Source organism: Hylobates moloch, unplaced genomic scaffold (genome assembly GCF_009828535.3).
Source record: "Hylobates moloch isolate HMO894 unplaced genomic scaffold, HMol_V3 SCAFFOLD_1, whole genome shotgun sequence".
Lineage (NCBI taxonomy): Eukaryota > Metazoa > Chordata > Mammalia > Primates > Hylobatidae > Hylobates > Hylobates moloch.
In genome coordinates this window covers 150405386-150419187 of record NW_026652276.1, presented here as the reverse complement: position 1 = coordinate 150419187, position 13802 = coordinate 150405386, and the positions used below count along the sequence as shown (strand labels likewise).

Below are 13802 nucleotides of genomic sequence, written 5' to 3'. Positions count from 1 at the left end.
TAAAAATTAGAAAGTCTATTATCATCCTTTTCTGGTTAGTCTTCTTTTTCAGTTGCTTATATACATTACGTTATTTTAGTTCTTTGTTATTTGAAACCATACAATTCAGTTTGTATAGCACTAACCAATGTAATATCAAACACAAGGTGAGATGTCAGAACCACTATCATACAATTATGAGCTTGAGGAGAATAGAGTCTCCTTGTTAACAATCACAAGATTAACAAATAATACACTCACAAGCCCAGATCAGCAGATTTGCTCTTAAGATCAAGCACAAACATCATATCCAAAACATTGCAACAATGCCAATAGAAGCCACTTTTCCTAACATAGTTTGATGGCAGTTTACCAGGCGTTTGCTTTCTTAAGTGAAGATTTTGTTGCCCATATTATTTGTCATTATATATGATAATGCTCCTACATTATCAAAACTCCCATATTAGCAAAGAAATTATTGCCCATATAAATTTATTTACTTTATGAAATTATGAGATGCTAACCTAAACCAAACATGAAATGGAATTTCTAAAACCGCTAAAAATTAATTCACTTTTAAGATACCTAGGAATTTAATGTCCATCTGCCCATGTGTGAATGATATTAGAAAAATTCAAAATTAAATTTTAGAAAGTATTAACTAAACAAATGTTATCCTTGTGTAGAGACCTTTTGTTCAATATAAGATGAAACATAGAACTAAAAGGGAAACACCATTTTCATAACTTATTTTCTCTTCCTGATTGGTTTTACCAGAGGAGTAAGGGGGTAAATAAAAATGGAACACACAGAGATTATTCCCAACCAGGTTAGCCCCTCAGAAATAGTAGAATATTACCTAGTGCTCTCCCAAGTCCATTTTTTTTACTAAACACAATGGAGGCAATTGATATATGTTCCTTGTAGATTTCTTCTAACATTTTTGATTTGACAAATTAAGTATATATGCAAATATTTTAGTATGTTATTAAGCCATCTTACAAAGATGCTAAACTTCCTATTTCATGCCAAATTATTTTCAAAATGTGAATGCCATGAAAAATACAACACAAATTTATCAACAGATATTTTAGCAATTTGCCACATGTCTGAAGAATCAAAGTTGTTGAAGAATCAGGAGAAAAGCACACTGTGGAGGCAAGTGATCCGTGTGCCTGGTGGGTATTGAGGCTAGTTGAAAGAGCAAGAAGGGTCCTACCCAAAAGCCTATCTGGTTAGTGTTTCTGAGCCTTCTAAAGGAATCAAAGATAATGATAGTATCTGCCCACTGAAGTTCACTTATTCACTCGAGAAAGGAAGCTGGGTCCCAGCTCAGGTGTGAGTAACTTATTTACCAAGATACCCCCAAGGACCCAAATAAAGAGAATCAAGGCTCAAGGGCATTACTTCTAAATAGGCTAGAAGGGGCTATCAGGAAGTTAAACTTTTGTTCCTTTGCCTAGTTGTGTCTAAAACATGCTAACATGAGGAGGTATAATCTCTGCTAACTGGGACTCCAGGGATTTGAGTACCAGGCCGGATGTCTTAGGTTATCATTCTCTCCTAAGCAGTATGAACAATTTCCTCTCTTTTTGTGGGAAATAAGAACTCAGTTGTTTCAAAAGAGAGGATTTATTAGATTCCACAGGAAAGGGTATAATCAAATAGGAATATAAATGCATACAAGCTGGGTCAGTGCATTATTTTTCAGTATCCAGATAGTCATCTGCCATCTTTGGGAACTATTTTCCCACCAGGTCTGTGTAGCCACTTCTGGTGAGAGGGATATCTTGAATGCTGACATATTTCAGAATCATCTGAGGGGATGGTAAAACACAGATTGCTCAGCTCTAAACTCAGAATTTCTAATTCAGTAAGTTTGGAGTGGGGTCGGAGAATCTCATTGCTAACATGTGTCTGGGTGATTCTGGTACTGTTGGCCTGGACACCACACGTTGAAAACAGTGATGTATCCATTCAGTGATATTTATCAAGAATTTGAGTTTTCCAGGAATCTTTGTTAGGAGTAGAAGATATAATACTGAGTAGAAAATATACATCCCCTGTCTTCAAGAAGGTTACTATATGGTGTGATCAGCAGGCATCAATTAAACAATCATACAAATAAATACAAAATTACAAATTTCAAAGGGGTTTTGAGTCATTCATTTTATATTGCTGTGATTTTGAAGACTCTTATTGATTGTGCTTGAGAAAGAAAAAAATGAGGAAGATCGTGGTCAGCTGCCTCTATAGTCTTGACAGCATCAGTGGGGCCCTATGACCAAGAGACAGAGGAGGTAATGTTACATGTGAGAGTGTAAAGAGGAAAATATCTTAGATCTTGCGACGAATAACTTGCCCTCTTTGTGTTTTCATTTGTGTTCTTTGTTTATTGGGGTTACTATTTGACCAGGACAAAAAGTAAGGAATCTCAATTCTGCTGACATACAGAGAAGGGTCAGCTTTCCTCAACCAAGACAGCAGTCAATTTTACAATTAATGAAATGAAAAATGACATAATAGAAAAGATAGCACTTTGAAAACACTAAAAGGATTCCTTCATTTCCAAACAGTAGACTGATCCACAAATCAAAATTTTGGTTTATGTCAATTCATTTAGCAATGTCGCAAATTAATCAAAATGTATTCTCTCAAAGATGATCATTCAATATTAGATTTGACCTTATTTTTGCCATTAATTATCTGTGTGCTTTTGTCAGACCATTTAACTTTGCTGATCTTTGGTTTTCCTATGTTTAGATGAGGGTGTTAGGCAAGATATTTGCTAGGATCTCTTATAGCTGTAATACTATCTGACACTAGAATTGTTAAGCAGTTCTTTTGGAACATAACACTCTCTTTGGTTAAGAGTAGACTAAATTTTTAGAATGTTTCAGTAAACATATTGCTCTTAGTTTGTAAGCTATAGTGTAAATTGGCTCTGCTTACTAATCCTGATTAGTAGCCAGAGAAAACATTAGTCCTCATTATATTAGATTACAGTGGTTACATGGGTTAACTTTTTTTGGCCTGACGTGGGACTGTTTTTAATAAGTTGAGGCAGTTAGTAGTCCTTCATGCCAATACCATTTAATTTTTTCCCCTACTGAATCATTCATACTTAGTTTAGTGATTCTGTTGGGAGCAAAGAGCAAAACCAGCAGCTTTCTTATCACCATGAGAAATGGATCTGGAGTGGTTATTTTGTGTCCTCTTCAGACACAAGCTATTTGATTAAGTAGTTGGGTTTCTAAGATGTGCATGCTCCTGAAGAAAAGAAATGTGCTCTTCTGTGGTCAAAAAAAATTGTGGAGGTTGACCCATCATCTGTTAGAAATGCACTTGCAGTTGTTTTTTCCAGAAATGCTCATGACTCCCAGCCCCACCAAGCCACCCACAGACATTTGCTTGCTCTCACATTTGTTTTGAGAATAATAACATTTTATAATGCTTTTGTTGGATTACACATTATGTGAAATTTGCATTGCCTTTTTGTGACTAATATTGAATAACTTTGCTTCGCTTAATTCATAAGTAAGAACCATAAGCAACACACAGTGCCGAAATGTTTAACTCGTTTATTCAAGTGCCAACACAAAGTAATTACAAAACAATTCTGGGACCCAAAACCAAGCTACTGTTGTCCCTTCAGGGACTTCTCGGCAGTTCCAACGAGAAAAGTGGAGAGCAAGTTTAGTGTAGAATCTTATGATGCCAAGAAGCAGGGATTCCAGCGTATCTTCTTGCACACATAGGTGACTGTAAAATACCTCTTTGTTTTAAATCAAATCTAAGTAAGGAAATACATTCATCTGTGGTGAAACACTTTGGAATGTGCAGGTTTTCTGACATCAAGACTGCAAAGCACTGAAAACTGCAAGTTAATGGAAATTCAATTAAACATTTGTTTTATAGAGTAGTCTAACTAGATGGCAGCACGTAACAGCGTACTGTTTTGCTTAGTTGGCAAAACAAAAAAAATTTATGTGTTTATGTCTTAGAATCTAACCACAAAACAGAGAGAAACTCAAACGGGGAGCCCTGTGAATTGTCTCTAAAGGATATGGCAGTCTTGGGAAGAAGTACAAGTGATCTAGATTTGATGAGTAAACCAGGCTACATTGTCATCGTTCTAAAAGATATTTGTATATCACAGAGTGGACCCAGGCAGATAAATATTACCAAAACTAATTGTGCAGCTTATAGTCAAATGATTTAGGATTTCTTTTAAAAATGTCTGCTAAACAGAAAGAATTAATGTGGAAAACAACCAACAAAAAGGAAATAAGAGAGGCTGTTTTTCTGAGTCCATTTGGAAAGGAATACAGAGCTTTTGAAGCAGCAGCATTAAAGCTTGTTACTAAAAAGAGTTATATAATTTTCAGCCATTTGAAAATTGCAGTTTTTGAGTAACAAAAAATATTTGTTGAAAGTTTGTTTCATACATGATGACCAGTTTAAAAATGCAGAGCTTTAAATTCAACCATTAAAATATTTATTTACAATTTTTAAAAAGAATAATTGCAATGTAGGGGGTTCAGTTGCACAAAGGATTGTGAAAATTGAGCAGTTAGACTAAAGGATAACATTTTTCCTTGCTTTCTGGTGAGGACAGTGATTTGAAATAGGTGGAAGTAAAACTTAAAAAAATAGAGAGTATATATGCTTGTCACCATTTCAGAGCTTTATTATTGAACTGGGATTTGCTGTTTTCTGAAGTGCTTTAGAAATGGCTCTATGTCCTAAAATACTTTAAAATAAGTCGTAGTGACTGAATCAAGCACTATTAAGACACATGAAAGGCACTTAACATTTTGAAGATTGATAATTTTTTACTTACCAACCTTCTGTCCACCAATATTTTAACCATTCCATAGTCCCAAATGTTGATCAGTACAGTGTCAGTATCTTGCACTCACTTATGAGCAGTAAGTATAGACAGCTCCCTCTAACATGTGGTTCTTGACCTAAGCTACCCATTAGAATCCTCTGGGTGGTTGGAAACATCTGGGTGCCCAAATTGCACCCAGACAAAGGTAATAAGGTAGGACCCAGGCATCAGTACCTTTTAAACTTCCCCAGCTGATTCCAAGGTGCAGCCAATGATAAGAACTACTGAAACAGAAACACAACTTCTTAATATAATCTTAACAAGATAGAGACAAATAGGCAAGTGACTCAAATATCTGGAGATTGGAAAGTAACAGAAGTAAGCATTAAGCTGAGAAACAAAGATGACACTAACTCACAAGTGTCGTATATAATTTTCAAAAATTATTAAAAGTGTTTATTATTTTGAAGTTGTCATGGGATAGGAATATGAGCTGTGAAAAATTCTCTGATTTTTCAATTATGATTAAGCTTATAAGAAATGAGCATCACAGAATAGCTGGACTCCTTTTGAAAATCCTTATTCAGGTTTCCTCTTTAGCCTCAACCTCAGTAATTTATCATTGCAATTATTTTATTTGCTTGCCTAAGGCAAATGCATAAATCAAAGTGAAGCATGTTTTATTACATTTCTATTGTGTGTAAGGTTATTTCACATAGAATCCTATCATCTTAAGGCTAAAAATGAGCTTTGACAATTTCTCAAACATCTTTATGTTCATCAATGAAGAAACAAAGGCCCATAGAGATATCTCATGGCTGACTGTAGGCACATTAAGGACACGTGGTAGACAGGACCAGAAGTCAAGGCTCCCAACTTGCAATTCTCTTTTTTTCCATGTGACCCACAGAAAGGACCAAAAGTCCGTTAGGCCACCTGCCTGCTTAATTGCCTCCTTCCTTCTTTCACTCCCCCACCTTTTTTTTTATGAGAAAAACTCTGAGAAGTACAGGTTATTACACGAGGAGGGTTGTAAGGAAGATCGTGCAGTTGCAGGGGCAGTTAAAAACCATTTCTTAAGTAACATTTTAAGAAGCAGTTGGTTGGAGCATCTTAAAACTCCAGTAGTTGTGCTTAGGCATAAGCAATGAGATCATATTTTTATGTTTTTTTTAAGAAAGAAAGATACATCAAAAAAATCAATAAGACTATGAATTGACTCATTAAATATTAAGTATGGTATTTGTGGCAGAGTGTAACTTTGACGCTAAGAAGTCATTTATGATTCTTTATTTTCTTCATTTTTTTTAACCTATGAATTTCTTCAGCCCCAGATTTTTGGAGAAAATAAATAAAAACACATCCCTTTATTTAGAGACAATGGATGAAATATTTTCAGAAAATGGGATATTTCAGTGGAAATTCTTGCCTAGTATATCACCATTTTGAAAATGATTAAAGAAAATGGAGTTTTCCCCAGTGGAGGCAGGTACTTTGACTTGTCAAATTTAAGTTGGACATTTTCTCTTAGTTTGGAACTGCCACAAAATGAGCCCTTTCATGTCCTCAATAATACCAAACCAATGCAATCCATCTGTTCTGCTAAATTATTTCTAGTTCCCTAACCAAAGGCACTGCTTTTTCATGCATTTTATCATGATTTTATGCCCTTTATTATATTTTACAAAAGGTTCTGATTCCTCCAGGGCCAATGAGAACTGATTAGGACACTGGCCTCAATCCAGGCTTTGAACACAGGAGGGAAAGGAATAGAACTGTTTCCTTTTTTCCCTGCTCCTTGGCAGAAAAAAATATGAATCCATACCGTGTGTGTGCTCTGTGTGTGGGTGGGTGTGGGTAGGCTGCATTTTATCCCGTCACAGTATGACTTTGTAGATCATGTTCAGAACATTTCTTCTATAATCGGGATGCATTAACGGGCTCTGTTTCAGAAAGACTATTTCTTTAAGAAAGAACCATGGTGTGTTGTGAGACTCAATGATATGGTCATTTTAAATGACTTTGGTCAAACTTCCAACCTGAATATAGACTGTTTAGGGCTCTGAACTGAACATGATCATATTCCGAAGCACAGAGTAAGTGCTCAGTGAACATAGCTCCTTTTCAGACTCTCAGGGAAGAAACTAAGTGCACTTCACAGGGAATGATAAGGTAACAATGAACACAGTCCTACATCACAAATTTCTTTATTAAGAAGGTGACAAAAGCTATGAGGTTTCATTCCTAGGCCTGTGTTGATAAGGCATTTGAGACCTGTATTGACTCCAAGTGAGAAATCCATCCCTTATTTGCATTGAGTGTCCCAATATGCTCAGAATTCTTAAAAATCTTTTTTGGGCAGACTATCATGGATAACTTCACATAGATACAAGTATCTCTGAGAACAGAAATCAGTACTCCCTAAATTAAGATTATCAGAACACTTTAGCCTATTTTTTTGACTCATTGTGCTATTGACCTTTAACTCAAGAGACCATTGAGAGACAGAAACGAAAGAATAAAGGGTATGCAGGAAGTAGAAAATATAAGTGATTAAGTGGGAATATCTATATTTAAGCCTACACAAATAAAGTACTAAATTACTGATGGTAATACCAGAAAATGGGAACTGGTGAAGATCTCAATATAAAAGGAAAAGTTGAATGTGACCAATTTAAGGCATTTATACAAGTGAGGCAAAACGGAATTACTCCAGGAGATCCTATGTGTTAAAGAATAAAGAAAGCTGTTGCTCTTTCAGAATTTTCAGCTTAATCATCCCCCCAAGTTCTCCTAGCAGTGTCTCTGTGGGATACAAATTTCAAAACATGCTTTCTCCAGATCCTATCTACAGGTAGAAACATTTTTTGTTTTTTTGGTACTGAATTAGTTTTCACTGCTCTCTTTCTGTAGAAACATGTGCACTATGTTTGTGGGCTGTTCTCTAGCAACCAAAGAAGCAGAAGGTGATTGCCAAGAATAAGTACTTCCTTATATTTAGTGAAATTATTTTTAAAAAATATTTTTAATAATAATAATAAGAGCCAGTGTAAAATAGTTGCTTAGAGTCAAAAGAAAGAATAAGGAGAAGGAGAAAAAGATATCAAAGTGAAAACTTAGGAATAGTGGTACATTTTTATGGCAAGGATGGGGCCTAGAGTATAGCTAGCAGAGAAAACTGTCAGAATAAGTCAATGCTACATAGCTGGGCCAAATGCGCTGTCTTTATGTTAGTTGACTGATCTTACATAAGGGGATGACCGATTCAGCAGCTTTCCTCTTATCAGGGGTCCCCAAACCCTGGGCCACGGACCATTACTGGTCCACGGCCTGTAAGGAACCAGGCTGCACAGCAGGAGATGAGTGGCAGGTGAGTGAGTGAAGCTTCATCTGTATTTTCAGCTGCTCCCTGTTGCTTGCATCACTGTCTGAGATCAGCAGCTGCATTAGATTCTCATAGGAGCGCTAACCCTATTGTGAACTGCGCATGTGAGGGATCTAGGTTGAGCGCTCCTTATGAGGATCAAATGTCTGATGATCTGTCATTGTCTCCTATCACCCCCAGATGGGACCATCTAGTTGCAGGAAAGCAAGCTTAGGGCTCCCACTGATTCTACATTATGGTGAGTTGTATAATTATTTCATTACATATTAAAATGTAATAATAATAGAAATAAAGTGCACAATAAATGTAATGTGCTTGAATCATCCTGAAGCCATCACCCCCACTTTTTTGTCTTCCACGAAACTGGTCTCTGGTGCCAAAAAGATTGGAAACCACTGTTATTATGACTTACTAGCACTTCAGCTACTGTCAATTACAGTGAATCTTGTTAGCAGATTAGTGTTCAAATGTGTGACTGAGCATTCAGCTAGAATCAGTGGGATTGTGGGAGAATAAGAAAAGGTGTTGGATAAGCATAGAGTGCATGGTGTGCAAATTTATCTGACTAGTGTATGAACACATCAAGATATACTTAATGGTATTTAATGTTATACCAAAGGTAAAAATTTAATTTATAGATGAAAAGAATCTTTATAGACATGAAGAAAGGGGAAAAAAATCAATGAAAGTTTATGATAGTCATCAAAACATGGGTCTGATCATTAGCTGCAGAACTGACATTGTTTAAGATACTGATGTTGCACTGTATCAGCATATATGATGTTAGTGGCTATGGATTTCAAAGACCCATAGAAAGAAGAGCCCGAAGCCCTCTTATTTCATGGTGTTCATTATTCTGCCAGACTAGGATTGGTTGCCACATTCTGTTTTCCAATGCCCTGCTCAGTCCAATTTTAGATGACTCAAACCATGGACTTACCATTATTTATCTTGAGGGATTTCTCCACACCCTGAAATCTCACAGTTAAAATGTTTCCCTTTAATGTTGCCTTCGAATTTTCTCATGCTTATTTTGTCTCTTTACATGTCATCCTGCTTCTTTGGTTGTTCTGGTCTTCCATAAACTTTCCCATATTGAATGTTTCCCAGCAAGCCACTTGGTTCAAGATGTTTTCTTATCAATCAGAAAGACGGCTGACCAGAAGGCCATCATTAAATTTTTCTTAGTCTTCAGTATCAGAATTCTGATCTTACCTACCTGGAATAATTTCTCTAAATCTTTTTTTTATACTAATTTGAATTGGGTTAGACAATGCTGAATGATAGCATCAAAAACAGAGAACTTCAATGATATACAAAGAAAGTTCCATAAGTATTCACGGGTTTGTTCAGCACGTAAAGGCAGTGTTAATGAGATTTTGCTTTAATCACTCCCTTCCTGTTACCCCTGCAGACCCCCACCAATCCTCCCTCACTGTGACCTGATCATTTATTTTCAATGACAAGCACAGCTCTGCCTGCTGCCCAGTAAATGCTGAAGAATTGTCAGATATTGACATTTTCCTGGCCTGCCCCTTCAGTGAACCACACATTAACATTGAAGAGTCTGGCAGCAGCTGCATCACCTTAAACTAGGGAGGCTGAATGTGGAATTATCCTCATCCTGAGATAGGTGTTATCACCTGATGTTTCCAGGTCACCTGGTGGTTCCTTGGTCAGGAACATGAAAGGACAGCATTCCCCGAACAAATTCTCCTTGAATTTCACTGTTGTTCTGTACTTAAATATTAACTTACAACTGACTTGTGGTTATATATATTTTTAAGTGAAATATTAATACTGTCTCTGTAATACTAGAAGGCACAGCCATTTCCAAAAGTTAAGGCTAATTAACTTCGTGCACCAGCACAATATTTATCAGGCTCACAGATGTGCCAACTGAGGAATGTAGCCAGAAAGAACACTTTGCATATTGGATAATTGAGGTTTGACTTAATAAACAGTTTTGCCTATGTTGAAGGGCTGTAATTTGTTAGATGGAGTGAAGGTCTCTGCCTAGCCTGTTTGGAAAAAATTGATGGAGTCTAGAGTGTCTCAAACTGTGTCTGATTAAACAGCAGGTTTTGTTTTTGTTTAATTTCCAATCTGTCAGAGACTAATACTCATAAAAAATGTTAAAAATGAAATGTGGCAAAAGTGAAATAAATATTGAAGAGATACAAGATTATAGTAGATTCAAAAGACATAAAAATACTGTCAAATTGCCATAAAAGTTTCTAAATATTGATCTGAATTTCTGTACTGACCTCACTACAGACCATTAATAATCAGATATTGACCTGTTATTGATCCCATGGGACACAGGTTGAGGAACATTGATTTAAACTAATACTACTGTGAGGTGCACACATTGGAAGTGATTAGCATATCTGTGATCATCAAGTTCATTAAAATGAAATGGTATTTATTTATGTCCTTCAAGAAAGAATAAGGAATGTGTTCTAACAACTTCTTTGGGTAAGTGTAAAATAAGATTGTAATAAATTTAATTATCAGCTAAATAGTAGCCCCTGTTGTTTTTTAAACTGATACTTTACAAAAGAGTTAACTATTAATTTCTGTGTTACAGCTTTCTCTTCCATACCAAATAAGAATATACTTTATGTCAGTTGCCCATTTAGGTATAAGCAAGCTGTTGGATCTGAACCTTCCATATACTCATTTTTCAAATATTATTATGGTACTTTACTAAGCAAATCAGTGTCACATTCCTACATGATGAAATTCAGCTCATTATTAATCATCTTAAATGTGACTTGGGGTCTCATTTTCTTCTAAATGTTGTCAGTGGAGTACTGTTGGCTTCTGCTATTTTCTTTCAGCGAATTCAAGGTCGAAAAGCCAGCCTGGAGGAAATACAGCTTGTTCATTCTGAACATCACTCACTGTTGTATGGCACCAACCCCCTGGACGGACAGAAGCTGGACCCCAGGATACTTCTAGGTCTGTACGGGCCTCCACTGTACTGGGAACAGCACATTCCAGCACTATCATTAGTCAATGCTGGTGTCAGTTCGAAATACTTGGCAAGTAGTGCAACAAAAAATCAGTTTTTCCAACAGCTTTGCTCTGTGGAATGAGTCATTTGCAATAGAAGCCACTGTAGATTAAGAAAATCCTGCATTAGAAAATGACAATGTAGTTTCCATGATGTTTACTTTAAAATTAACCTTCATTTGAATAACATTTGTACAATGTGTTTTTGCATGTAGAAAAAACTACATTGCTGAATTTGTTTATTATGTTTTCAAACTTAAAGTAGAAATGATTTACACATGCTTTATGCAAATTTATTTTCACCGTTCCCATTTTTTTTTGTATCTTTTAGTTATTTGTTCTATGACCTTAAGAAACAAAGGAAATAGTACAAGTTGTATTAAGTGAAAACTCATTACTACTATGCCCATCACACTACATTTTATAGCAAGATTGCAAATCTATTTATTGCCTTACCTTTGGAATTAAATAATACATTAAATGCAAAACTAGAAAACTAATAAACAGTTTTTTTGTTAATGTATGATTTTTTGAAACTTTATCGTCAGATTTTAGAATAAAATTTATGTTGCAGAACTTTATATAAGCTTTATATGAGTGATAGAAACAACAGGTTTCTGGAAGAAAAATTAGTGACAAACCTTATTTTAGCTGAAATGATAATATTGTTTTTTTAACTTTTTATAAGTGAATAACAATATCTAACATTGGCAATAGATGCTGACGGGATCATGTTTTAAATGTTTTAACTAAAAAAGACATTTTAGGAGTTTTTCCTTCAAATGAATGTATTGTGTCAGCTCTAAGTTATTGAACTCTTTCACCTAATTCAATATTATTTCAAAATAGTTTTATGTTAACTGGTCCTAAACAATTTGAAAGCAAGTAGATAACATATAGTACGTAGGTATCTTGGAAAGCAATTGTAAGGAAGAATTAACAGTTACTCATTATAACACTTACCATATACCTTTTTAAACAAGTGGCAAGCTTCTGTAAGTTTATGAAGTGCAGGCATATGAGTGAGCATAAATATGCCCACACATGCGTGTAACAGTATAGGTAGCAGTAGCTTGGGGAGAAGTAAGACCAAAGGGCAACACATAAAGATTATCCAATTTTTAGAAAGTACATTGCTAATATTTGATGATAAAAAATAATGTATACTATCGAATTAACATTATATATTAATATGAATACAAATGAATCAATCTAAACATATATGCTTATTTTTCCCTTTCTATTTTAGACACCAGTCTCTGTACATGCAGATACTTTACATAAAATACCTCTTTTGCTGCAAATATTGTATAATAAATGTTCTTATTTTAACATGAATCAATAATCCTACCCAACTAACCAAAAAGATGAAGTAAACCAGACATTTTAATTGTCATGACTTTATGAGGTCATAATACTCAAGCATTTAAACATAGGAGACTGTGTCCATGTCATTATTTTTTAATTGAGTTAAGAAAAAACAAGTAGAAAACCTCCCCCACTTTTTAAAAATCTCTGGTCCTAAAGTATAAATCAACCTTCCAACTTTATTGGAACAGGCTGGGATTGATCAAATTGTGAATATAAACACACACTTGATATTTGAGAGGTGCTCCTAAACAACCATTGTTCCACATTTTAAGAGAAAAGACATATTTATAAGATAAATGAAGTTTAAATTTTTGCAACATCAAACTTTTATTTATAAAACATGGCAATGTTTTTTTAAAAAAATTTGACTCTTTTGAACAAACCTATTTTTTGTAAAATATTTGATGTGCATATCATTTTTCAATTTGATGATTTTAAAATGAAATTCCATTTATAATTTTAACTTGGACAAAGGTTCTTTTCATGTATGTATGTGATGAAAGCAGCAAGTACCTATGATCCAATGTTTAAAATTTTAATCTAAATAAATTAGCCATTTATCTCATTAATTTTGAACATTTGATGTGAAATAATATTCCTACAGTTGATAATCTTAGAGTTAGCATTCTATACATGTGTGAAGTTTCATATACACTTCTCAGTGATCACTGCAACAATTTCAATATTGTGTGTGGGCTACATAAGTACACAGAAACAGGGATGTTGCATTCTATCAGGCCTTAAGGTAGAGCACTAAATTCAACTGTATCAACACTTCAAAACTACTTCTCTTTCCCTAGTGTATCCAAAAGTTTAGCTAATTTTTCTCAATCTCAGTTCAAAGTGAATAATTCTGTTCTTTTTAAAGGTTAACTTTTAATACTTTTTTGCTTTTTGTGAAATTTGGATTCTTCTGGCTTTTCTTATTGTTGTTGTTGTTTGTTTGTTTGTTTGTATCTGGAAGACCGGATTGAAGCTGCCATGTGTGAATATATAGAAATTCATAATCGTCAAGATGTTTTCTCTCTTTTTATCCATTCCTTTCACTTCCATATATCTTACTACATCCCCCAGTTCCTCCCAACACATATGGGAGATGTCTTTTCTGAGTTAAATTAATGCTATTTCCCTTGATAGTTGTGTTCTAGAGTTAGGAGGAAGGGTTTAAATAAAAGTTCAGTATGACCAGACCTATCAGTCTTTGTATCTTGAAAG

At 34.9% G+C, this 13802-nt stretch overlaps 1 protein-coding gene across 2 annotated transcripts in view; it reads left to right on the top strand.

Annotated features, from left to right (window-relative positions):
- HDAC9 (histone deacetylase 9) overlaps nt 1-13802 on the top strand; it is a 945763-nt gene that overhangs the window by 668129 nt on the left and 263832 nt on the right. For both annotated transcript variants that reach the window (XM_032759782.2, XM_032759765.2), the window contains one exon: nt 11042-11162. In XM_032759782.2, coding sequence (XP_032615673.1) covers nt 11042-11162 — 121 coding nt within the window. The remainder of the gene's footprint in view (nt 1-11041; nt 11163-13802) is intronic.